This window comes from Eubalaena glacialis, chromosome 4 (genome assembly GCF_028564815.1).
Source record: "Eubalaena glacialis isolate mEubGla1 chromosome 4, mEubGla1.1.hap2.+ XY, whole genome shotgun sequence".
In the NCBI taxonomy this organism is placed as follows: domain Eukaryota; kingdom Metazoa; phylum Chordata; class Mammalia; order Artiodactyla; family Balaenidae; genus Eubalaena; species Eubalaena glacialis.
The window spans coordinates 150,489,310-150,512,770 of record NC_083719.1 but is presented as its reverse complement, the minus strand read 5'-3'; the positions used below and the strand labels follow the sequence as shown (position 1 = coordinate 150,512,770).

Below are 23,461 nucleotides of genomic sequence, written 5' to 3'. Positions count from 1 at the left end.
CAGAAAGCAATTTAATACAATGATCTTAGGCATTCTTATGGCCACTGTAACCTTGTAAACTACTATCTGCTTCTGTTTTATGTTTTGGTTTTTTGGCGGCAAGGCATGTGGGATGTTAGCTCCCCAACCAGGAATCAAACCTGCACCCCCTGCATTGGAAGGTGAAGTCTTAACCACTGGACCGCCAGGGACGTCTCCACCTGTATTATTATTGTTTAATATTTTCTTTCATTTAACTTTAAGTCAACTAATTTTTTTTTTCTTAGCCTCGCCTTAAATCATAGTGACCACGAGAAAACTACATTTTTCTAAAAACATAAAAATACATGGTGATTAAAATAAACCTGCTTGTGCATTTACCCTCTGAAGTCACTAGAGGTATGATGATTGCTTTCAGGCACCCACTTGCCTCCTACACAGCTTCATCCCACCTGTCTAACCTTCACTCTCATCTTTGCATATTTCTGTTGCTGGGGTCATCATGGTCTCTTCCTTGTCTGTGCACCTGTCACGGAAGAGTGTTAGCCCTTAGCCTTGGTCAGACTGCCCTCGGAGCCTGGAAGACCCTACCTCTTTCTGTCTTCCTGTCTATCCTTCAAGATTTGTGCCTCTTCCACGAACCGCCTTCCCCCTAGTTAGCTGGCTCTCACTTCCTGCTTTGCTTACAGTCTAGACCCATCACCCAGAGTCCCAGCTCAGGCTTTTCTCATCGTTTCACGTGTACTGATCTCACCAGCTTGGCTCACAAGTGCCCCAAGCCTCGCATGGCTTGTGCCTGCCCAGTCTCTTTCCATCCAGCCCTCAGGGATTCTTCATCCTTCACTCTGCATGTTAAAACAGGTGCTGTGTCCGTGGTGCCCCATCGCAGTGTCTTTAACTGTTTCCTCTCGGCCCTTTCTCTGTCTTTCATCCCCTGGTTCATTCCTCCTTCTCTTTCGAGATGCTAATCAAATATTGCCTCCTCTGTGAAGCCACAAAGTCTCCTCCCACAACTTGCTGTATGTCCTTCTCTCTCAGCGTATGTCACGTGTGCCCGTGGTCACCAGTGTACTTATCTCCCTTCCCCACTAGACTGACTGTAAGCTCCTTAAGAAGTGGATCTGTGTCCCAGAGCATGACATAGAATAGGCACTTAGTAAACATTGAATTTCTCAATCAATTTAAATTTGAATTAAAGTGACTTGAACTTTGCTGTTTCAATGGGACTAGGCATTCTTTGAGGGCAGAGATCTTGCCTTCTCTCTTTTTCCTCCCCCATGTTGCTTGCCCCAGGTAGGCAAGCAGTAGGTGCTTATTAAGTTTGCAGCAAGATGAGTTTCATAGGAAACACAGGAGGTGGCTATGGTTGACAATGAAAATTGTTGCCAATTAAGATAGCTTAGCAATTCTGAGCTCTTTTAGGCCTAAGCTGATTTTGAACACCAAATGCATCATGATTTTGATAACTGAAGGCAAATGGGGCCACGTTGGAGCCCTTTGCCTTTGTTCGTGATTAAAAGGAAAGATGCAATTTATGTTAGGTACCTAGTCCTGTCTATTCTATATCAGCTCTGCATCTGGAGATGGTGTCAAATTCTTTTCAGGATAGAATTGGTATTGTGTGCGTGTGTGTGTGTGCATGTGTGTGTGTGTGTGTGTGTGTAAAACAGAGAAAAAGAGAGATAGCAGTCCAGATGCCAACACACCTGGAATCTATTTGTGAGGATCACTGGTTCAGTCCACAGCTTGGACCATTCATTTATTTCTCACTAAGTGAACATCTGGGATTCAGTTTGAGACACCAACAAGTTTGGATGGGATCTCAAAGCCGTGGTTGGAATGAGGGACTGCTCGCCAGAGGTGGGAGTGAGAGAGGTGAGCAGGGGCTCTTAAACTATTCTGCAGACTTCAGTTCAAATGCAATAGCCAGAGGGTTGAGAAACCCTTCCCAGGCTGGAAAAGCATTAAAAAAAGCGGGGATGGTGAGGGGGGAGAGGATAACCAAAGGAGATTCAGTCAGATCAAAGCAATAATGCGATCTGAAAAGTGCCCCCTTTCTCCTTTTACCCTTCTCCACCCCATAGTGCTAAAAATGTCCAGGTATCTTCCTTTTCTAGGAAAAAAAAAAGAAGAAAAAAAAATCGGACCTTGACCAGAAAGGAAATGCTCTGAGGAAGTAAAATTCTAATTAGTTATAGATGAGAATTGGTCACAGATAATTACTCGACATTCCTTGGCTCATGCCTGGGAGGGCTTAAAAGATCTTTTTTTTGTTGCTAGATATGTAGACATATATCTAGATAACTAGATAAACACAGAGAGAAGCTCACCGTCATTAACAGATCTTGCACAGCGCAAGTGTTTAGAACAGAAATGAAAGGGAAATTTGTCATTCACAAGCCAGGAATGTTTGAATCGTTCGCTGTCAGGCCTCTTTTTTCTTTTCTTTCTTTCCTTTTTTTTTTTTTACTTCGAACTTTCTCAAAACAAAAGTTCAATGGGTTCAAACAGGATCATTTTAAACAGTACCCTTCCAGAAAATTTGTGCTGAGTTGCACCTGCCCTTGGTGACATCTACCGACCAGAGTATTTCTCCTTCAATTTGCATCTGTCATTTTCCTACCAGTGAGTTGAAGGGGTTGGAGACCCAGATGAAGGGCCTAGAATAATCCAGACAGAACATGGAAAATCTGTGGTGAGTTGTGCTCATGCCATCCTATTTAGAACCAGCTTTGCTGCATTGTTTTGAGGATTTTTAGGGTGGAGGGGAAATCCCATAGCTGCCTAAAGTATTTTTCTCTTGACTCCTAGTAGAAATGACTCAACATTAACTCAAGGCTGCTCAAGGCACGCTTAATGTCTTGGGGGAGCATGTTTTTAGAGAACAACACTAACTTCTAAGGAATTCTCAATCCTCCTTCCCTACCCAACACAGCTCTCCCATATTTATTCCCAGGCAGCACAGACAAGAGAGAGTTAGCCTTTGGGGGCCTTCTGCCTTTTTTTTTTTTAGCACCTTTGTTTTACTAATATAGAAACCTCACTCTGATGCCCCACCTGGCGTAGGGACCCTTACCCTTACTCTGGCTTCAATTGGTCCTGAAACTGCCCCTGCTTGCCCCTCACCCCACTGTACAATTCAGATGGTGTGGGCCTCGGGCTCCTTATTCTCAGGACCCTCTTTCAAGCACTGTGGCAAAAGTGTTTAATTTATGCTATTGTGATTGCAACCCTCCTGTTACCTGGGTGCAACACTCTGGAAGGTCTCTAACGGGCTACTCAGGTTTTAATAACCAGAAGTGAAGTAGCCAGTACGGGGGTGTTGCGGCAGTTGCATAGCAACTTTATAGTACTTTAAGTTTTCCACCAATTTGACCATCTTCATCTCCTTTGCTCCTCAATAATTCCGTGAAGTAGGTATCACTCACTCATTCATTCATCCATTCAACCAACCAGCTAAACAACTAGCAAATATTTATTGAGCACCTCTTAGTTGCTAGGAACTATTCTAAGCTCTGAGTTGCAGTGAAAAAAAGAGACAAAGACCCTCTTCTCGGCATACTTCATCTTAGAATGGATATTCTAATCGAGATCATTATTCCCATTTTCACATGAAGAAACCAAGAAAGAGAGAGAGGTTAAACTCTAAAGGACACACAGCTTACTTAGAGCTGGATTTAGAATCCAAGTATCCTAACCAGCTTCCAGAATAAGAATAGAATAAGGATCTTAGGACTCATCTCATCCAACTAACTGATTCTGTTGATACAGAAAACCAAGCTGTAGAGAGGGGCTGTGGTTCACAGTCACACAGCTTTGGGGGGCAGAGCTAGGACCATAGCCCAGCTTCCCAAGCCCCAGCCCCGGGGCCCTGTCCATGAGTGCATGGACCCTGCAGTGGCCTAAGATTCACTGGATCTGCCATCGTGTCACTGTCACTCTGTCTTAGTCCATTCAGGCTGCTATAACAAAGCACCACAGAGCGGGTAGCTTATTAGCAACAGAGATTTGTTTCTTACAGTTCTGGAGGCTGGAAGTCTGAGATCGTGGTCATGCTCTGGTTCTTCCGGGTTGCAGATTGCCAACATCTTGCTGTGTCCTCACATGGTAGAAGGGGCAAGGGATCTCTCTGGAGCCTCTTTTATAAATGCACTAATCCCATTCATGAAGCCTCTGCCCTCATATCCTAATCAGCTCTCCAAGGCCCCACCTCCTAATGCCATCATCTTGGGGGTTAGGATCTCAGCATATGAATTTGGGCGAGAGGAGGACACAAACATTGAGACCATAGTGACCTCCCTTACTTCCTTAACCAACAGATCTCATGACTCGTTTTCCTAAGTACTATAAGCACATTCCCTCAACTGCCTTGCCCAGTCTTGCCTTCCACAGACTCTTAGTACCAGACCTGCCATACACTGTCCCCTAACCTCCGCCTTCCCTGTTCTTGCCACAGATGACCTGTCTTTGGCCCTGTCAAAGGCCACTGCCATCACTTGTGCACTGGAATCTCCTCTGTCACCTATTCAGGAGCCTCACTCTAAAAATTTTCCCCTCATCCCCTGCATCATCGATTTACCAGATCAGTCTCATCAGCATAGGCGCATGTTGCAATTTGCCCCATCCTAAAAAATAAAAACAAAACCTTTCTTCACCCCATTTCCCCTGCTAACTATCAACCCATTTTCTGTTCCCCTTTATAGTGAAATCCCTCCAAATTATTATTTTCCCTTGACTTTTGTCCTCCCACTCTTTCTTGAACCACTCCAGTTAATAGTTGCTGCCTAACTCTGTGCCAAGCTGTTCTTTCTAAGTCACCGTGTTGCTCAGGTCAGTGTTGTCCTCATCTTTCTCTACCTCTTGGCCGCATTTGACTAACCAGTCCCTCCCTCCCCTTCTCCCTCCTTGGAACCCCATTTTCACTTGGCTTCCACAATTCCACCTTCTCTTGCTCCTCCTCCTACCACACTCTACCATTTCCTCCTCCCTCTGGTCTCTAATGGATGGTGCAGCCCAGGACTCAGTCCTAAATCCTCTTCCCTTCTTTTCTTCATTTCTCATGGTGGCTGTGGTTCCTGTATTTAAATACCATCTACATCTCCATTTTGGTCTTATCCCTGAAGCCCAGATTTGCATATCCAACCGTCTATTGGGTATCTCCACATAGATATTTATGGGCTTATCAAGTTTAACATGTCCAATCTGGCCCCTCGCCAAACGTGCTCTGCCCGCAGTCTTCCTCCAGCTCAGGTAACAACAGATCCACACTTTCAGATGCACACGCCAAAACCTCAGCATCATCCTTCATTCTCCTCTCGCAAGCTTTACCTCCAGTCCATCAGCAAATCCTGTCTGCTCCACCTTCAAAATATTTTCATCTTCACACCTCTGCAGCTACCACCTAGGTAGCAGGGTAAAGAGAGTTCCCAGAGAAGGGAGGAGCGTGTGCAGAAACCCTGAGGCAGGGGAAGATGTGGGACTGGAGTATCTCTGGAGGGATAAAGGCATGATTTTTGAGTCTGGGGAGTCGCCTGCCCTATTGGCCTCGTTATGAAACAGGGTTGAAGCGATCGCTATGGGGATCTGAGTTTTGGCCACTGCCAAGCAGTCTGGATGTCTGGAGTGGATCTGGCCAGCTCTAAGGGATGTACGTGATTCTGTTAATTGCATGTGCGTTACGTCTGCAATGTATGTTGTGTGTGTCTGTGTGTGTGTGTTCATATGCATGCGTAAGTATGCATTTTGTCCCACTCCAGACATCTTTCCCTGGACTCTTAACCATCAGTGTACTAATGTAGTTCCATGTCCAATCTGCTGGGGGATCCCCAGAAACCCCTGCTCATGACTTTAGTCCTAGATGAAGCAGCCTTTTTGTTCACAGACCTTTGGGGTTCCTTGTGTTGTTCTAGGCAAACATGACTTAGGCTTTATGGGTTGGTCACCACGGACCAAGATGACCCTCCGAGCCCTTGGCTCCTTCTCTGCAGAGCCAGGACTCCTGCCCTTCTTCCCCCTACCCCCTTTTCTCCTCCTGAAATCAGGGTCTTCTGGAGACAGGGGTATTTGGGCACATGGCAGCAGCTGGGACAGGGGTCAAAGGCAAGGCAGTCTCAGGCCACCGATGTGCTCTGCTTTATCCCTAACAACCATGTAATTGGAGGAAAATTGGCCCAATGTGAGGTGCCAGAAAGTTCAAAAAGGGTTGTTTCAGGGTCTTTGTGCCTGTTTTCTTTTCATGCTGGAGTGTTGAGTTGGAGCCCAGCAAGATCCTGGGCAAGCCCCAGAGCTCTCTAGAACTGGACAGATAATCTCGGGACAGAGTCACCTACCAGGGCAGGCAGGGGCTGAGAATGCCCTTGGGGAACATCTGAATAAACAGACCTTTTAGGTCTGAGAGGAGAAGGAGGATAAATGCTCTTAAGAGATGGCTCAGGATTCCTGCCCCCTGACCTGGGGGCAGTGATTTCCTGGGACCCTCAGAGCCTTCTTCTGAAACCAGAGGGGCAGGATCATTAAATAGGCTTTGGACAGTAAGGCCAAGGAAGCACAGGGTCAGTTTCCTAGTCTGCTTTGACTCAGTTTCTCCGGCTATAAAATGAATAAATACTCTTATTACTGGCCTCCCTCTTAGGATTGTTGGGAGGCCTCCTGGTCAACCAAGCACCAAAGAGTTAAGGAAGCAGAATGGTGAAGGGGTTCAAAGTTCAGGTTTCGGTGTCAAAGAGACTTCTGTCCAAACCTTATTTATCAGCTGCGTGACTTTAGACAGGTTTCATTACCTCTCTGAGCCTCAGTTTCCTTGTGTAACATAATGACATTAGCAATGTGCTTTAAGGATGAGATGAGATAATGCATATAAAGCACCTCCCACAGCAGTTAGCCCACTGTAAATGCCCTGCATGGATAGAAAAAAAGGAAGGAAGGAAGAACAACAAGATCAGAGAGATCATTATTATTGCTTTGATTCTAAAGCAAGTTGGTTATTATGATAGTTCTCGCCAAATATTCAAGTGTCCCTGTAGATTTCCCAGCTTCCTTTGCAGTTAGGTTTGGCCATGTGACTAGTTCTGGCCAGTAGACTGAGAGTAGAAATGATATGAGTCATTGTGAGGTCAAGGAAATTAAGAGCTGGTGCGGCTCCTCCCTCCCTCTCATCCCCAACACACTGACCTTGGGGGCCACATGTTCTCTATGGCAGCGGTCCCCAACCTTGTTGGCACCAGGGACCGGTTTCGTGGAAGACAGTTTTTCCATGGACGTGGGGGAGGGGGGAGGATGGTTCAGGCGGTAATGTGAACGATGGGGAGCAAAGGGGAGCTGCAGATGAAGCTTTGCTTGCTCACCTGCTGCTCACCTCCTGCTGTGCGGCCCGGTTCCTAACAGGCTGCAGACCGGTACTGGTCCACGGCCCGGGAGTTGGGGACCCCTGCTCTATGGCATCTTAGAGATGGAGTCAAGCCTTTATGTGAGTGTGGAGTCTGTGTCCACTGTGTTAACCCAGTGAGATTTCGGAGTTCCTTTGTTACTGCTAATAGCCTTGCTGACCGATATAGTCATCTATGAAGGAGAAATACATCTCCCCTATTCCTGACCTCCTGGGGCATCTAAGGATGATGATAATGATAATAACAGTGGCTGTAACAGCTATCATTTATTGAGCCTTTGAGAAATACTGCAAAGCCCATCGCAGATGTTAAACTATTCAGGTATCTCAAGAGGTTCATGTTTTGCTATTACATAATAATTGTGTTCCTAGAGTAAACTTTATTTTCTTAAAGGGTTCTCTTAAAAACTTCAGTGAGGAGAAAAACTGCTTAGGGCAAGAGTTTTAGACTATGACAACAAAGTTATTTCTCTTACAGAAATGTCAAAAGTAAAGGGTTTTAATTGCTATTAGGACATTCTGAAGTTACAAACTACAAATAACAGATTTTCAAAACGGACATAAGCCAACCTAAAGGTCATTGAGCAAATGCTGAATTCCATGGAAGACAAGATTCAGGTCAACTTGCTTCCAGACCATCAAAATAAATTGTGGCTTGGTCCAGAAGTGCTAGTAAAAAGGAAGCCCCATTAGATCTCAATAAAGCTGCTACCCTCCCCAGCCCCTGCAAAAAAAAAACAAAACAAAAAACCCTAAAAATACATTATAAAAAAAAAAAAAAGGAAATCCCAATGGCAAAGAACAGCCAGTGACCGACGAAAGTGGCCCGTGGGTGTTGAAGCTGGAGGCCAATAGGCTTTCCTCTGATACATGCAGGGATCCTTTCTGATCATGACAGTGGTGTAAACCAACAACCAGCACAAATTGAATTCCTTGCTGGGATCAGGTTACATCCAATTTGCATTATGAAAATTTGCATAGCAGGAGAAAGCCTGAATCTGATTTGTCTGGCAGATGAGGAAACCAAGAAAATATGAGGCCATCAGTGGCTACAGTGAGCAACTACGGAAACAACCCCTATTCAAGGTTCTCTGCTTTTTTGACTCTGCTCAACTCAGAGTTCCCCTGATGTGTAGTGACATCTGCATAGCCTCATGAATGAGGGTGCCACTTCTGAGCTGGGATTCGAGGCCTCTGAGTTTGGTTCTGCCCTTCTCTTGGGGTCTGCCAAGACGTCTTGGGCCTGTCCATCCCTCCACTTGGGGAAGACCTGGAACTTCCGCTCTGAATAGCAAAGCCGCTTTGGTTCTTGTTGGTGTTTCTGAAAATACCAGTAGACCTGGAAGGTGTCCAGGCTGCCTAGGAAAGTGCCTGGAGAAGGGGATTCACTTGATTTCATTACTAAAGCAAACAGTCCTGGTGACCTTTGGGAATTAGCACATTTTGACTTCCTCCCTCCCTCAGGCCTTCGCTGGGCAGCTGAACATTCCACACCTCCCTGAGAAAGGGGAAGCACTTTGAGTGGGTGCTGGGGCCTGTTGCTGACTAAGCATGCCTCCTTCCGGCCTGGAGGCCTCTCACCTGTCCTGCACCGATTGAGGGGACGAACTGGCCCCATCCTTTCTTGCCTAGCTGCCCAGTAGGTCAGTAGTGAGGCAGGTGAGTCTGGAAGCCGAGTCTTCAAGAAGATTCTGGAGGATGCGGACAGATTCAAGCAACTGGGCCCTCTGAGAGTTCTGTTCACCTGCAAACAGGATGGCTCCCCTCACCCAGCGCAGGAAGGCTATTGCTTTTTCAGGCTCCCCTAATTGGCCATTCCCACCTTATGATTTACTCATGAAATTCAACAGGCCCTTACTGAAGGCCCCCTTGCATGCCTGGGGCTGTGTCAGCTCACAATGGGTCACTGAGTAGATACTAGACCTATTTCCCACTCTCAAGGACCTTCAGAACTTAATGGGAAGACGAGACCCAAGTATGAGGTAATAAATCACAACAGTCTGTAATGAGGGCTAAATTAAATACCATCATTATCCATGGTAGTTAAGAGCCCAGGTTTGGCATTAGGTGTCTGGGTTCAAATCCCACCACCATCATTTTGGTTGAGTTTGACTTTGGGCAAGTGCCTTAACCTTCTTAGGCCTCTGTTTCCTTATTATAGGTTGACCAAGGGTACTAGCCTCAAGCACTTCTGTGGGGAATTAAATGAGCTGGCACATGTGAAGCGCCTTGTACAGTGCCTGACTCATGGTCTTAGGGTTATTACCAGCTACTGCTACTAGTTGTCAAAATATATTTGAGGGACCCCAGTAGTTTAGAAATCCTGAATCTAAACACACCCCCTTCTGCATAATGGTTCTCTCGTCTTTATTTCTTTCAGCACTGATTGGTCATTTTGACTGATCAGTTACCCAAGCTGGAGCCCCTGGGGCCCTCATATGCATTTAATCACAAAACCCTGTTGATTAGACCTCACATCTATGTCCTCCATATGACTCTTACCCTTAACTGGGTCCTCACACAGCCACACTGATTACTCAGGAGCCCTCTTAACTGCTCACCTTGCTTTTGATTTCACCCTCTTCCAAACAAGCCTTACTACTCCTCAAGAGAACTCGTTAAAATCCAAAACAGATGATCATTTCCTTGCTCAGACTCTTTCTGTGGCTCCCTTTGACTCTCAGTAAACAGCCAAGCCCAAATCCTTGATCATGACCCGCAGGGGCCCTTATTGATATGACCCCTGCCTAGCTCTAGAGCTTCATCTCTTGTGTTTCTCAAGTCGCCTCCAAGTCCCAGCAATGCAGCCCTGTGCCCCAAATTCTCCTCCGTCTACTGGTCCTCCATAGTCATGCACATACACCTCTCAAAGTCTAGAACCCTTTGTCCCTATCTCCTGAAGAGTCAAAATTATGCTTAAAAAAAAACAAAAACAAAAACCCTCCAAACCACTTTCTTTGGGAAGCCTTCCTTTCCCAGGTCTGGGTTAGCTGCCCCTCCTCTGTGCTCCCACAGTAGCTTTGCTTACAAGATCATGCTGCAGATTTTTGTTTTTGTGTCTATCTCCTTCACTAGCATCTGACCTTCTCCTTCATCTACATCTTATTCATGTAGGTGCAGGAAGGGACTGTATCTTATTCATCTTTGTATGTTCAAACTGATAAATGACTAGGAAGATGGATGGATGGATGGATGGATGGATAAATGGACAAATGGGTAGATGGATGGATAGGTGAATGGTTGGATAGAATAGTGGATGGATGGACGGACGGATGGATGGATGGACAGACAGATGGGTAGAGGGTGGTTTTATGAATGGATAATGGATAGATAAATGAAGGAATTCAATAAAGTGGCAAAAACCTCTAATTAGATCTTGCAGCCATCAGTGGCACTGCAGAAACAAGGCTCTCTTTCTTGGAGCTTCACAGTTCAGGCCGAAAAGCAGAATGACCTTGCAACTAGCAGCCAGTGGGTTTTTTTGACCTTGATGCTCCCCATTGTTCCAGCAGGAAGGCTGAGAGGGAGTGTCGATCTTAGAGGGAGAGAGGACAGCCCGGTGGGCTTTATCCCATCATTGACCCAGCCTATAGCCTTTCTGCCGACCTCCTCAGGTCTGCCCTCATACGAGTCCCATTCAGTCCTTTTCTTCATCCAGGCATCATGGATTTATTTCCAGCTTGAACTATGGCAGATTTCCGCCTCTGGTTCCAGGGTGACAGAGCAGCAGATGGCATGAGTGATGGAGGATGCCTTGACCAACAGGCGCTGTGTGCGGCCCAGCGCTTACCTGTTCCTCTGTCAGGAGAACAGCACGTTTCACTCTGTTCATTTTCCTGTTCAGGAGCTGCTCTTAGAGCAGCCACGTGAGAAGTTCACCTTATGCAGCTTGGAGCCTTTATCAGCTCTTCGAGGAAGACCTTTCAGGCTGACCTCGTTCACTAAATAAACACAAATAAATCCTGGAATGGAATGAACTAGAAACGAAATGTCCTGTCGAGCTCCTCTTGATACAGAGAACCAGCGTGCGGCCCGCCCAAGCTGAAGTGGAAAGACCCCGAGGCTTTTGGGAGAAGAGCCCAGCCCAGCCACCCTGGAATCCTCATTCAGGGTTTATGAAACAGCAGGCAGCACACAATTGACTAAATTTGGTTGTGTTTTTATTTTTGTCCAGCCACAAATACCGGCAAAGAACTGAAAACGATTCCTTCCCTTCCTGGAGCCTCAGAGCCAAGCTGGTTTTATTTTTAGCTTCAACTCTGGTTTTGAGCTTTTAGGACACTCAATACCCTCCCCACTGCAGGCAGCGGTGGGCCGATTTCAAGACTTTTGCCTAAACTGGAGCGTTGGTTGTCTGAGTGTAACTCTCACCAGGCTTTGTGCAGCTGTGGCGATAGAGGGTGGTTCCAGACAGACCCACCTAGAGACCCACTTCTATTCTTGGGGACTCCAAGAGCATCCTTTTCAGGGAGGGAAATGTTCTCAGGGTGGATGGTTGTCTGGGCTGGGGCAGAGGAGGTGGCAACCCTGGATGAAAGGAAGCAGAGGCAAAAAGAAGACTAGGGAGGGGAGAAAAGAAGGGGAAGGCAGCTGTCACAGATTGAAAGCCTTCGAGTAACACAGTGGTTCAGAACCAGGCTCTGGAGGCAGAACCCCTGGGTCTACATCCTGCCTCCACCACTTCCTGTCACAGTGGCCTTGCAGAATGGGCTCAACCGCTCCAGGGGTCGATGTCTTTATCCGTGAGATGCGGGTAATTATGACACCAGCCTCTGAGCTGCGCTGCCTGAGATCCTACCCCTCTAGCACGTGGCGTAGTGTCTGACACGCATTCGTGCCGCAACTCATTTCAGTTATTATTGCCATGCTCTCATTGCAATGCTAGACACTTATGCATACAGTGTGTCATTAAAACTTACTGTAACTCACTGAGTAGGGTTATTTGGCAGATGGAAAACGGAGGCTCAAGGAGCTAGGTAACTTCCCCAAGGTGCCATGGCGAGAGCATGATAGAGCCAGACCTGAACCTAGCGTGGCCAACCCCAAAGTCATAGCACCACGCCTTCTCTGGGACCAGTGCTTCCCCGTGTTAGAAAGGGGCTTATCACTGGCTGTATGAGAACTGCTCTAGACAAGGAGCTAGACTCCCCCTCACCCTCCTCTCCTCTGGGCTCCCCCCTTTCTTCCCACTTTGGTGACAGGAACACACAAAGAGCAGATACTGGGAGTGATCAAAAGAGCACTGGTCACATCCATAGAGACAGAAAATAGAATAGTGGCTGCCAGGGACGAGGGGAGGGGGCCCTGGGCTGGGGTTGTTTAATGGGTACAGCGTTTCAGATTTGCAAGATGAAAAAGCTCTGGACATCTGTTGCACAGCAGTGAGAATATACTTAACACTACAGAACTGGACACTTAAAAATGGTTAAGATGGTCAATCTTATGTTAGGGCTTTCGTTTTAACCACAGTTAAACAAACGAAAACAAAACAAAACAAAAAAGAGCCCAGGGAGTCAGGTTGCCGTTTCGGTGGGGCAGGGAATTTGAGCGTATCTTGTCCCACTTGCCAGCCTTTTCTCAGGCTTCCTTACAGTCAGGAGTGTCACCAGCAGCTCCGCTGGCCCACCCCTGCCCCGCACCACGGGAACCCCTTCAGGGCTGAGCTGCACGCTTCTGACTTGAGGTGCTGAATGCTCCTCTCACGTGCTCTGCCCTTGCAAACTTCCTTCTAGTCCCCTGTCCCTCTGAAGTTTTTGTCCTTCAACCTGGAACGAAAAGGGGAAAATAGCAATCCCCCCGACCCCCAGGGGATCACGTCTGCATGATGTGGTGGAGGAAGTGTGGGCTTTGGGGACAGAAGCTGGGAAGAAGCTCACCTTTTCTTCTCTTCAGTTCGCTTAGCTCTAAGATGGGGTAATACATGTTTTCCACGTAGCCAAATATGCACAGTTTAAGCGGAGAAGTTCAGCCGGGCTATAAACTGCTCTTTTGCACGAGGAGATTCTGGAGAGTGAGATTCTGAGGATTCTGGGGACAGGAGATTTGGGGACACTGGTTTGGGCTTCCCTGATTAGGCTGCGTAAAGATGCTTGGGCAGAGAGGCCTGGGAATGAGCACGGGGCAGGCTCTCCCTCTTGGCCTCACACTCCCGGGAGAGCAGGCTTCGTGGAGACCACAACGACTTACGGTCCCTCGGAAACTCAGATAGCCTTCTTTTCTGTGGGCATCAGCGTGGACCGTTTTCAGGAGAGAGTCTGGCTCTGTTGCCACCACCCAACGTGGGACACCCCTCCTGGGCTGAGTTTTACCTCCGGGTCTACACACCTCGACCACGATCCCTGACCCAGGGCGGACTTTGCCATTAGGCACAGCGGGGACAGCACCCAGGGCTGACAGTACTTTTTAGGGACCCATGAAAATGGTTTAATTTCTTTTAACATTAGAGGAAAGGAATGAGTGTTCAGGTCAAAGTAAATGTTATATAATATTAATATATTTGTTTTTATACCAACACAGTTATAAAATACAATATTTAATTTTTTTAATAGGGGCCCACAAAGGCAAAAATGCCCAGGGCCCATGGCAGTCATAACGCAGCCCAGCTCTGGTCTGAAGAGCCAGGCTGGCCGGGATTCCATTTGGCCCTTTAACCCCTGGTGATCTGCCCCACCCTCTTCTCTGTTCCTATAACGACTGCTATCTGTCCCACCGCTCCTCACCACTTAGGATCTGGAATATTCTCTCTGGTATTTTGTTTATTTTTAGGGACCCATTTCACATGCCCATTGCATCACTTGGCAATAGCTAGCTACCGCAGGCACATGTTGAGAAAAGTTCAAAAGCCTGTCTGAGGTTCGTGGGAAAGAATGTCATGATCAGTTAGTGATGCCTCTCCGAGGCTCGTGAAGGGAGGTGTGGCAGGAAGCGTGTTGTGTTCCTGCTTCCGACTGACCTTTGCCTTTTTATCCCCAACTTGACTCCCAGCTCCGCGAGTTAAGAGTATGCCTTACACGTGCTGAGCATCCCACACTGAAAGATCTAGAAGCCTCTTAATACCTGTTGATCGATGGACCGAAGGGGTGTCTGTAAATACTCTTGATCCCGTTTCACGTCCCCTTGACATCTTTTCATTCTTTTTTTCCCCCTTCAGGCGCCTGAACAAGAATAAACTCCAGGTCCTCCCGGAACTGCTTTTCCAGAGCAACCCGAAGCTCACCAGACTGTGAGTAGAATGGAGTTGTGTTCCCTACCTGGTGTCTTGCCCGGCTTTGCTGACGCCGAGGATGCGGTTGCCTTAGCGTGGGGAGCCCTGAGCCGTGTGGACCTTGGCAGTGAGTCCGCGCACGTGGGCGCTTGGAGCCAGGCTTCAGCGTGCTGGGTCCTCACACTCCCCTCCAGCCCACCTTTCGTGCGTCCGTCCTTCCCAGATCATCCGCTTAAGTGGCCGGTGAGGGCTGTGGACCTGTGGTAGTGCATCTCTCCTTTGCAAGGAGGGAGGAAACTCTTCCTTTTAACTTGGGTCTGAACTAACCTCAGGGAAATGCCCTGAGGGTAGGCTTGGAGGTGAATTGATTCACACAAGACTGCCAGTGGTCTCGGAGGAGGGCAGTGGTTTGGGTTAAGCATTTCAACCTCACCTCCTTGCTGGCTAGAAGGATTTCTGCCCTTTGCCTGCTCCCTACCGCCGCCAGTCCAGGAACCTGGGTCTGGAGATCTGTGATTTTGTGGGAAAAGAAAGAAACACTTAGAATTTTGCTTTGTCTTCGGAATGGTCCAGGGTATAATGGGGGGTTCGGGGAGACTTGCAGCTTCTCTGTGTATTTATTCAGCGTGAGAATTTGGACACTGAAGAGCTGGAGATGCACGTCGCGATGGAGATTGCGATTCATATGTTGGGGTTATTAGGCAAGTGCTAATTATTGACAGTGAACAACTCCATGACTTTGAACGTGAAAGTCCTACCGGCAGTAACTAGTGTACATTATAGGGTGAATTGGTTGCCCAAGGCTTGACTTTCTGGCTGGAGCAACAAGTGTCCGACTGCTTAGCAGTCAGGCAGTGAGATTTACGGCCTGGCTGGGAAGACTCTAACCTTACCGGGGAGGCTGCAAAGTGGTAGCCACCCTTCTCATTTCCAATGGCTGTGTTTAATACCTCCGTAGGCAGTCCGCCGATGCATGTAGATACATTGGGAAATATGAAACACATGTTTGCATGTGCACTTAAGAATGAGTTCTGAATTAGGAATCTGTATCTCTCTCTGTACACACACACAGAGACTATATACATAAATGTACTTGCAAGGGCACTTGGCTGCAACAAGAACGGGCTGGGGTTGGCTGGTGTTTCAAGGGTACCGCGGCCTTGCTTGCCTTCTCCGGGACACACCTGTACTTTGTCACGGTCTCCTCTTGCTGGTACTCCCTTTCTCTGGCTCAGTCCACCCGGCTGACGGTGCTAAATGAGGGAAAGAGCATGCCTGCCTTTCCACTCTTCTGCTCTGAATCCACCTTGATGGACGTGAGGGTACATGAGGTGCTGTTGCTGGGCTGAACGAGCAACAGCAAGTGGGCAGACGGGGAAACCACTCTGGTTTTGAACTTCCTCTTCCCTGTACAGTTCTTTCCTTAAATGCTCACCTAATAGCCATCTCTCCACCCAGCATTACCTTGTGCTTTTAACTAAATAACGCAGACTGTATGCTGTTCATCTGGAATCTCAGCGTCACTTTCGAGGCAAGTAAAAGGTGCTTATGAGACTGGGGCTGCTGGGCAGCTTTGAGCGGGTAGGTCTGAGAGTTCCAGTTGCTGCAGGAGGTCAGGGGGGCTGATTCTTGCTCCCCACGGCCACCAGGTGAGGCCCATTTTAGGCGGGGCTGGTCTTGATCCAGGCAGAGGAGGAGTTTCAGGCCGTGATAACAGGTCTCTGCCATGCTGGGGGCCAGGCCCAGGCAGGTAGCACAGGGGCATGGGAAAGTCCAGTGTCCTAAAGGCCACTTTCTAACTGAAAGAGGTCGGGAGAGCCACTTTCCTTTCTGTGCCTAAATGTCTTCATCAGTAAATGGGAGATGCCCCATCTTCCCTTCTACCCACCTCACCAAGGAGCTGTACGTATCCGATGAGATTACGGTGGGCATGCATTTTCTAGGGTTTAAAGTGCCGTGTGAGTATAATTACCAAGATAGCTATTGTTACTCCTACAATTCCCATCTTCACAACTTGTTTCTAATCTCCTTTCTCTGGGAGACATGAAGAAACCAGGAGCTGCCGTGGGCCCTGAGATCTGTTGCACGGAGCTTTTGCCCTCAAGCCAGAGAGCTGCAGCTGGGAAGGCAGGGAGGACGTTTGGCTCGTTTTGGTTTCTGCCCCTCTCCAGGTCCCCAGCCAGGCCCAATGTGACACACAGGCACTCAGGAATGGGTGGATGAATAAATGAATGATACAGGCCTCAGGGTATGAACCATGTTCTGAGGGAACTTTGAATCTTTTATCCACCATTCCTTCATTCACTCATTCGTTTGTTCGTTCATTCGTTCATTCAATAAGCTTTTCCCAGGTGCTTGTTCCAGCCTGGCCTCTGTGCTGGGTGTTAAACTGCAGATATGAAGGTTGCCCAGTTCTCTATGTGCCCTATCATGACACATTCTCAATGGCTGCCAAAGAGCTGAGAGCTAAATACATATTTTTTTCATTGAAGCAGCTCTATTAACCCAGGTTTGGGCTATAATCTGCAATCCCTTTTTCTCTCTGGGCTTGATCTTTGATTTTTCTTAATGACCCTATTGTGTCTTTGTCTTATTTTGTCAGCCACTCCAGGGCCTTTGTGGAAGTAAGCAGGGTACAAATTAGAAATCAATAAATGTGCAATCATGAGTGTGTATACATATGCCACTGGCTCTGTTTTAAAAGAGCACTGCATCTCAATAGACGCAGTGAGCCATTTTCCAGGGAATGCTAAATGGGGCTGCTGGGTGGCTGTCTCCTCCACAGTCGGCCATGTAGTTTAAACAGCAATTCTGACGCACCTTTTCTTATTAGATCTATAGACAAAGACTGCTTAATATTCAATGATTATCTGAAAAATACCTTTTGGAAAGGCTATTGTCGTATAAGACGACATGTAGTGATGGGAAAGGGAAACAATATTTATTGAGAACCTATTATATATATATGATTATAATATTACCACTAACTAGTAAGTGGCAGAAATGTGACAAATTAGTTTAACTCAGAGGGGAAATATGTGAGTTAATGTGCATGAGAAGGCCAGTGGTAGTTATGGTTGGCTTTAGGAACAGCTGGATCCAGGGGCATGGTGGTGTCATCGGGACTTCATCTCACTCCCTCCAGCCCTAGGAAGAGTGCACGGGATGGCAGGCAAAAGCAGAAGACTCTGAGGGCAGTAACCTAGCAACCAGGGTGGAGAGGGTGTCCTCGACAACAGTCCTGCAGAAAAGAACTGAGGGTCACTTGCTTACCTTGGTCACATGTCCAGCTCTGAGCAGATGCTATTGCTGGTGAGATGGTGTCCTCTGATTGACCAAGTTTGGGCCATGCGTCCATCACAGTTGTTTGCAGATAAGGGTGTGCAGGGCCTGGGAATGGGTTTCCCAAAGGGAAGAGTAATTCTGTTATCAGAGGACAGGGGAAGACATACTAGACTTGAACACAGCAGACATCTACAAGTTTATTGAGCATCTAGTCTGTTCAGTTCCCTGTGCTTTCATTGAATGGTTTGGATCCTCACAATAACACTTCAAGATAATAACAATAGCAAACACATTGAGGGTTGGGTGCTCTTCTGAGCACTTTACATATAACTTGTTTGATACTCTTAACGATGCTATGGGGTAGGGACTATGAGTACTATTCTGTAGATGTGAAACTGAGGCTCAAAGAGGTCAAAGAACTTGCCCAGCATCATACTGGTTCTGTCATACTCAGCGACAGAACCAGGAATCAAATGTGGGTAATCTGACTCTGAAGCCTGTGCTTTTTTCCTACTACAATTAACTCCCTGCCTCAATACTCCCATTTTACAGATGAGGAAACTGAGGCCCAGAGTTTAAATTACTTGTCCATATATCCCGTATTTCTAAGCAGCAGCACTGGGCACTCTGCCTCAATACTCAGATTTAGCCTTCACACCAGTCCTGCAAAGAGAATCATTATTAAATCTACTTCTACCTCCGCTCGCCGCAACTAGAGAAAGCCCTCAAGCAGCAGCGAAGACCCAACGCAGCCAAAAATAAATAAATAAAACAAGTAAATTTATTAAAAAAAAAAAAATCTACTTCTAAAGCTTAGAAGTGTTATCTGACTTACCCATAGTTGTATAACCAGGATACAACGGAATGGGGAAAGAAATGCGTGTGTGTTGCTGCAAAGTACCTCTGTTTTCTACCATGCCACACTGCTGTGCTAACTATTGTGGAGAGCTGAAGTCATGCTAAAAAGGATCGGTGATGGACCTGTCATACATCCAAGTGCTTCTGCCAGGCCTTGGCTGGTTACTCCACCCCACCCCCCTTAGATGCAGCACCATCTCATTCATTGGTACATGTGTATAGTAGTGATGTATCTTCCCTCTTACTCTGTCCTTCAGCGCATAGAGCACGAGCCATAGAATCCTAGAGCTCAGAAGTGCCCTGAGGCTTAGGTAATACCACTGTGGTCTGTAAAACACCCAGCAAGGTCTCTTTCCTGCTTTGGGCACTCAATAAATATTAGCTCACTCCTGTCCTGACGTATATTATAAGATTTTCAAGGGTCAGGACTGTACGTCTGCTCTTTCTAGGTTTCCTATCACTCTTGACTGAGCACAGGAGATGGCAGTAAAGTGAAAAGGTTAAGGGGCTGCCAGTTCCTTGCTGTGAGACCATGGGCAAATTACTTAACCTCTCTGGGTCTCAGGTTCTTCATCAGTAAAGTAGACAATAATAGAACCTACTTCACCAGGTTGTTGTGAGGTAAATGGAAATAGCCCAGGGACAACCTTTAGCATTGACTATAGCCCGTAGTAAAGTGCTCAGTGAAAGATGGCTATGGTTAACTTTTGCTGGTTGACTGATAGGAATGGTGCATATGCTGGGGCTTTGGCATCTCTGGTGTAAACATTTCAGCACCTCTCAAAGAGTTCAGGCTCCAAAATAAATGAGGGTTGAGGGAGCACTGCACCGGGAGTGGGAAGATCCTGATCCTCCTACTGGCTCGGCCACCCACAAGCTGTGTGACCTTAGGCATGTTACTTCATCTCTCTGGGCCTCATCTAGAGAGGCTGGGATGAAGCATGGTCTGTTACATGGTCTGTAAGTTATGAATTTCTCCTTTTTGGCCTCTCCTTCAAGCTTTCTCTTTTACCTACACATGGGGGAAGGAGGGAAGGATTTCTGGTGATTCGGAAGTTAAGTGGTTAATGTTGCCAGAAATTCCTTAGAAGAAGCAAAAGACAAGATGAAAACAGTAATTAAAAGCTGTCTGCCTTGCACCAGATTAGGGAGCTTTGAAGGGGATGAGAGGCACACAGTGGTTCACAACTGTTTTTTTTTTTAAATTTGACTTTGCCATGTGAGGATGAGCAGACCACTGGGGTCCTTCTGGTCCACGTCTCCTGGATTCATGTCCAAAGAGTCCGTTACATATTTGGTAGTGGTTTAAAGCCTGTTGCTGAAGAAGCAGTTGTGCTAGCAGCAGGACGGAGGCCCCCAATTATTCTTCACACAGTCCTACTAGGTATTTGGCAGATTTAAAACATGCCACTGGGGTTAAACCGCTGTCGCTCACTTGGGTCAGTGGAGTTGCAAGAGACTTGGGAAGTTAATCCCCGGGCAGCTGAAAACAACATGAAATGTGACCAGCCAACTTAGCCCCAAGTCACTGGGGCTGCTGTCCTGGTGGGGCTGCTTCCCTCCCAAAGAGTTGTGAGACCTCAGTTTCCAAGGAACTTACTTGCAATGAGTGGGCCATCCCCTGAACTCTCATTTCTGCTAGCTTGTACCTCTCCTTCGTATTTTACCATTTTCTGCCCTCATCACCCAGCCATGTGCATCCATGCCCTGTATCCCCAAACAAGCCAGAAACTGCATTCAGCAAGGTGATCTAATGTTTCTGTGAGGTAACCCAATATTAGAGCAAAGAGCAGGGGCTTTGGAACTGTCCAGACCTGGGTTTGGATCCTGCCCTCTGGTGACTGACCCTGGGCAAGTGACCTCAACTTTCTCAGTCTCTGGTTGGTTAGCAATACAATAAGGATAATCATCATAGTTCCTGTCGTAGTTTGCTAGGGCTGTGATAAAGAAGTACCTCAGACCGGATGGCTTAAACAACAGAAATTTGTTTCCTCGCAGTCTGCGGCCTGGAAGTTTCAGATCAAGGTGCTGGCAGGATTGATTTCCTGAGGGCTGTCTCCTTGTCTTGCAGATGGTGGTCTTCTTGTTGCCTCTTAACATGGTTGTCCCTCTGTTCACGCTCACCTCTGGTGTCCTGTCCTCTTCTCATAAGGACACCAGTCATGTTGGCTTAGGGCCCCACCCTAATGGCCACATTTAACTTAGTCACCTCTTTAAAGACCCAATCTCCAAATACAGTTACATTCTGAAGGACTGGGGGCAAGGGCTTCAATGTACGAATGAACACATTAGCACATAATAGTTCCCAAGTGTGCATTGCATATTTACTGTGGGTCAAGTGCTCTGCGAACTGCTTTTAGATAGATTCTCTTCCTCAATCTCAGGCTTGGGAGGTTAGATACTACATTAGCCCCATTATACAGATAAACACACCGAGTCCTAGAGATTTAGACAGCTTGCCCAAGGTCATAGAGCCAGTCACTGACAGAGCTAAACTTCAAACCCGGGCTTGCCTGACTACAGAGCCCACATCCTTACCACAATTTCCATACTTATGAGAAGTCAGTAACTAAAGGGCCAGCAGCCCCTCATAGAAGCTCAGTTAGTGCTCTAGTTCCTTTATCTCTTTGAAGCCCTAAATGAGACCAGATCTGTTGAATGACTGGAACCCTGTACCTCTAGGTAGTACCTTCTGCTACTCGGAGCTCCTTTTGTAGCCACCTTAGTCTTCCAATTCTGCACTAACCTTTAAAACATAACTACATGCAATATGTGTCTCCATAAAACTCTGTATTGATGTGAAACGATGCTATAAAAGTGAAAAATCAGTGGAGAAAACAAAAACCATACTATTCAGTTTTCCAGCGGAGTTGTTATCTGATGTGGTGAAATGATCATAGGGCGATGGGAAAACCAATCCATCAGGACCATGGGGGCTTCAGAGACTGCCTGCCTGCTTGCCTACCTGGAGCTGGATCCCAGAGACCTGTCCTTGCCTCTGGTCTGGGCTGGCGCAGCCTTCAGAGGCCAGGGGACGGATGGTGAGACCGGCCTCACCATCGCAGACGTGGGGTCGCTTTTTCCAGGGGCACGGCTGCCTAAAGCTCATGGAAAAAGTCCCTGCAAACTGGGGCTCCATTTCCTTCTCCAACATTTCCCCGATCACCGAGCACTGCGGTGAGGCCAGCCTTCCATTTGCTTTATGGCAGGCTTCATCACCTGCATGCTTCATCATGTGCCTGAGGACGGGTTTAGCTTTAATCTGTGTGTGGACAGATAATGGATTACAGTGGGTGCCCTGTCACTCTTGGGATTTCTGTTTTGTGTGAGTTGCACTCTCTGTAGTACCTGAAGCCGGAGCGAAGAAAGAAGGCAGGCAGGGAAGGTTTCTGTTCTTCTCTCCTCCACTGAGCCTTTATCCAGCTGAGCACAGAAGCCTGTTGCCTTATTCACAGAGTTGATTATAAGGCTAATACTTTGAATTGCCTTATGGACTCATACTATAGAATTTCAGAGCTAGGAATAAAAGTTATCTGGGCCAGTGTTTTTCAACCTTTACTGTGCATCTGAACACCTGGGAATCTGGTTAAAATGTGGACTCTGGTTCTGCAGGTCTGGGGTGGGACCTAAGAGTCTGCATTTCTACAGGACCACACTTTGCAGAGCGAGGATCCAGACTACAGTGGTTCTCAGACTTAGCATATAGAAAAACTAATCCCTTGAGGTTCTAATTAAAATGCTGATTCCCAGACTATGTCCCCAAGGACTCTAGTTTCATTAGATCTGGAATGGACATAGGGATTTGACTCTGTAAGTAGGCACCCTAGGTGATTTTGGTGTATGTCACCCATGAGGCATATTTTGGGAAACACTGATCTAGTACAACCCCTGTTATTTTATAGATTTGGGATCAGAGGAGGAACCAAACATTTCATGAGCACCTACTGTGTGCTGCACACCTTATGCATTTGCCATCTTCTTTGGTCCTCCTTCAAGGTAGGTATGCCCACTACACAGATGATGAAACTGAGGGTTGAGGAGTTTAACTCACTCACGAGGAATAAACCCAGGTCTTTCTGACCCCCAATTCTGTATATTTTTCTGCTTTATAATGTGCCGCTTGTGCTGAAATACATCTTGAAAAAGAAGGTTGGGTAGACGGGAGAATAAGAGAAAAATCATGGACCTCTGTAGCTTTCAAGGTTCAGTATTTGTACTTTTATGCTCATATGAGTGTATATGAACATATGCTCATATCTGAGATCTAGGATATTAAGACTTGAAACATTGAAAGAGAAAAATTTATAGACTTAAATGCATGTTTGCAAATAAACTTTTCTAAGTTCCCTACAATTTATCAAAGGTAGAGTGAGGTTTTACATCTTCAAATTCTTTAGCCTTTCGGGCCAGCAGCAGAATTTTCTAAAGTGATCATGCAATACTTGTACTTGAGAACATTCTGCCAGCTTGGAAAGTTTTTATTTTTTATTTTTTTAAGAAAGAAAGAAAACCAAGCTGTGACTTTACAATGCTTTGGAATTACAGAATATGCTTGTAATTTTTACAATTCTGCACAGACTTCTTTGCCACATCTGGTTGATATTACTGGCAGGGATATATGGGGGAATAAAGCATAGGCTGGAATGTGAAACATCCCACAAAATGAGTTTCTTATAGGTTGCTGTATAAAACATTTTGAGTCTCCCTCGCTTTGGAAGGGTGGCTTAAGTGATTTCATGGATTTAGTATTT

At 46.7% G+C, this 23,461-nt stretch overlaps 1 protein-coding gene across 4 annotated transcripts in view; it reads left to right on the top strand.

Moving 5' to 3' along the window:
• SLIT3 (slit guidance ligand 3) overlaps positions 1 to 23,461 on the top strand; it is a 617,656-nt gene that overhangs the window by 95,730 nt on the left and 498,465 nt on the right. For all 4 annotated transcript variants that reach the window (XM_061189924.1, XM_061189921.1, XM_061189922.1 and 1 more), the window contains exon 4: positions 14,514 to 14,585. In XM_061189924.1, the coding sequence (XP_061045907.1) occupies positions 14,514 to 14,585 (72 nt within the window). The remainder of the gene's footprint in view (positions 1 to 14,513; positions 14,586 to 23,461) is intronic.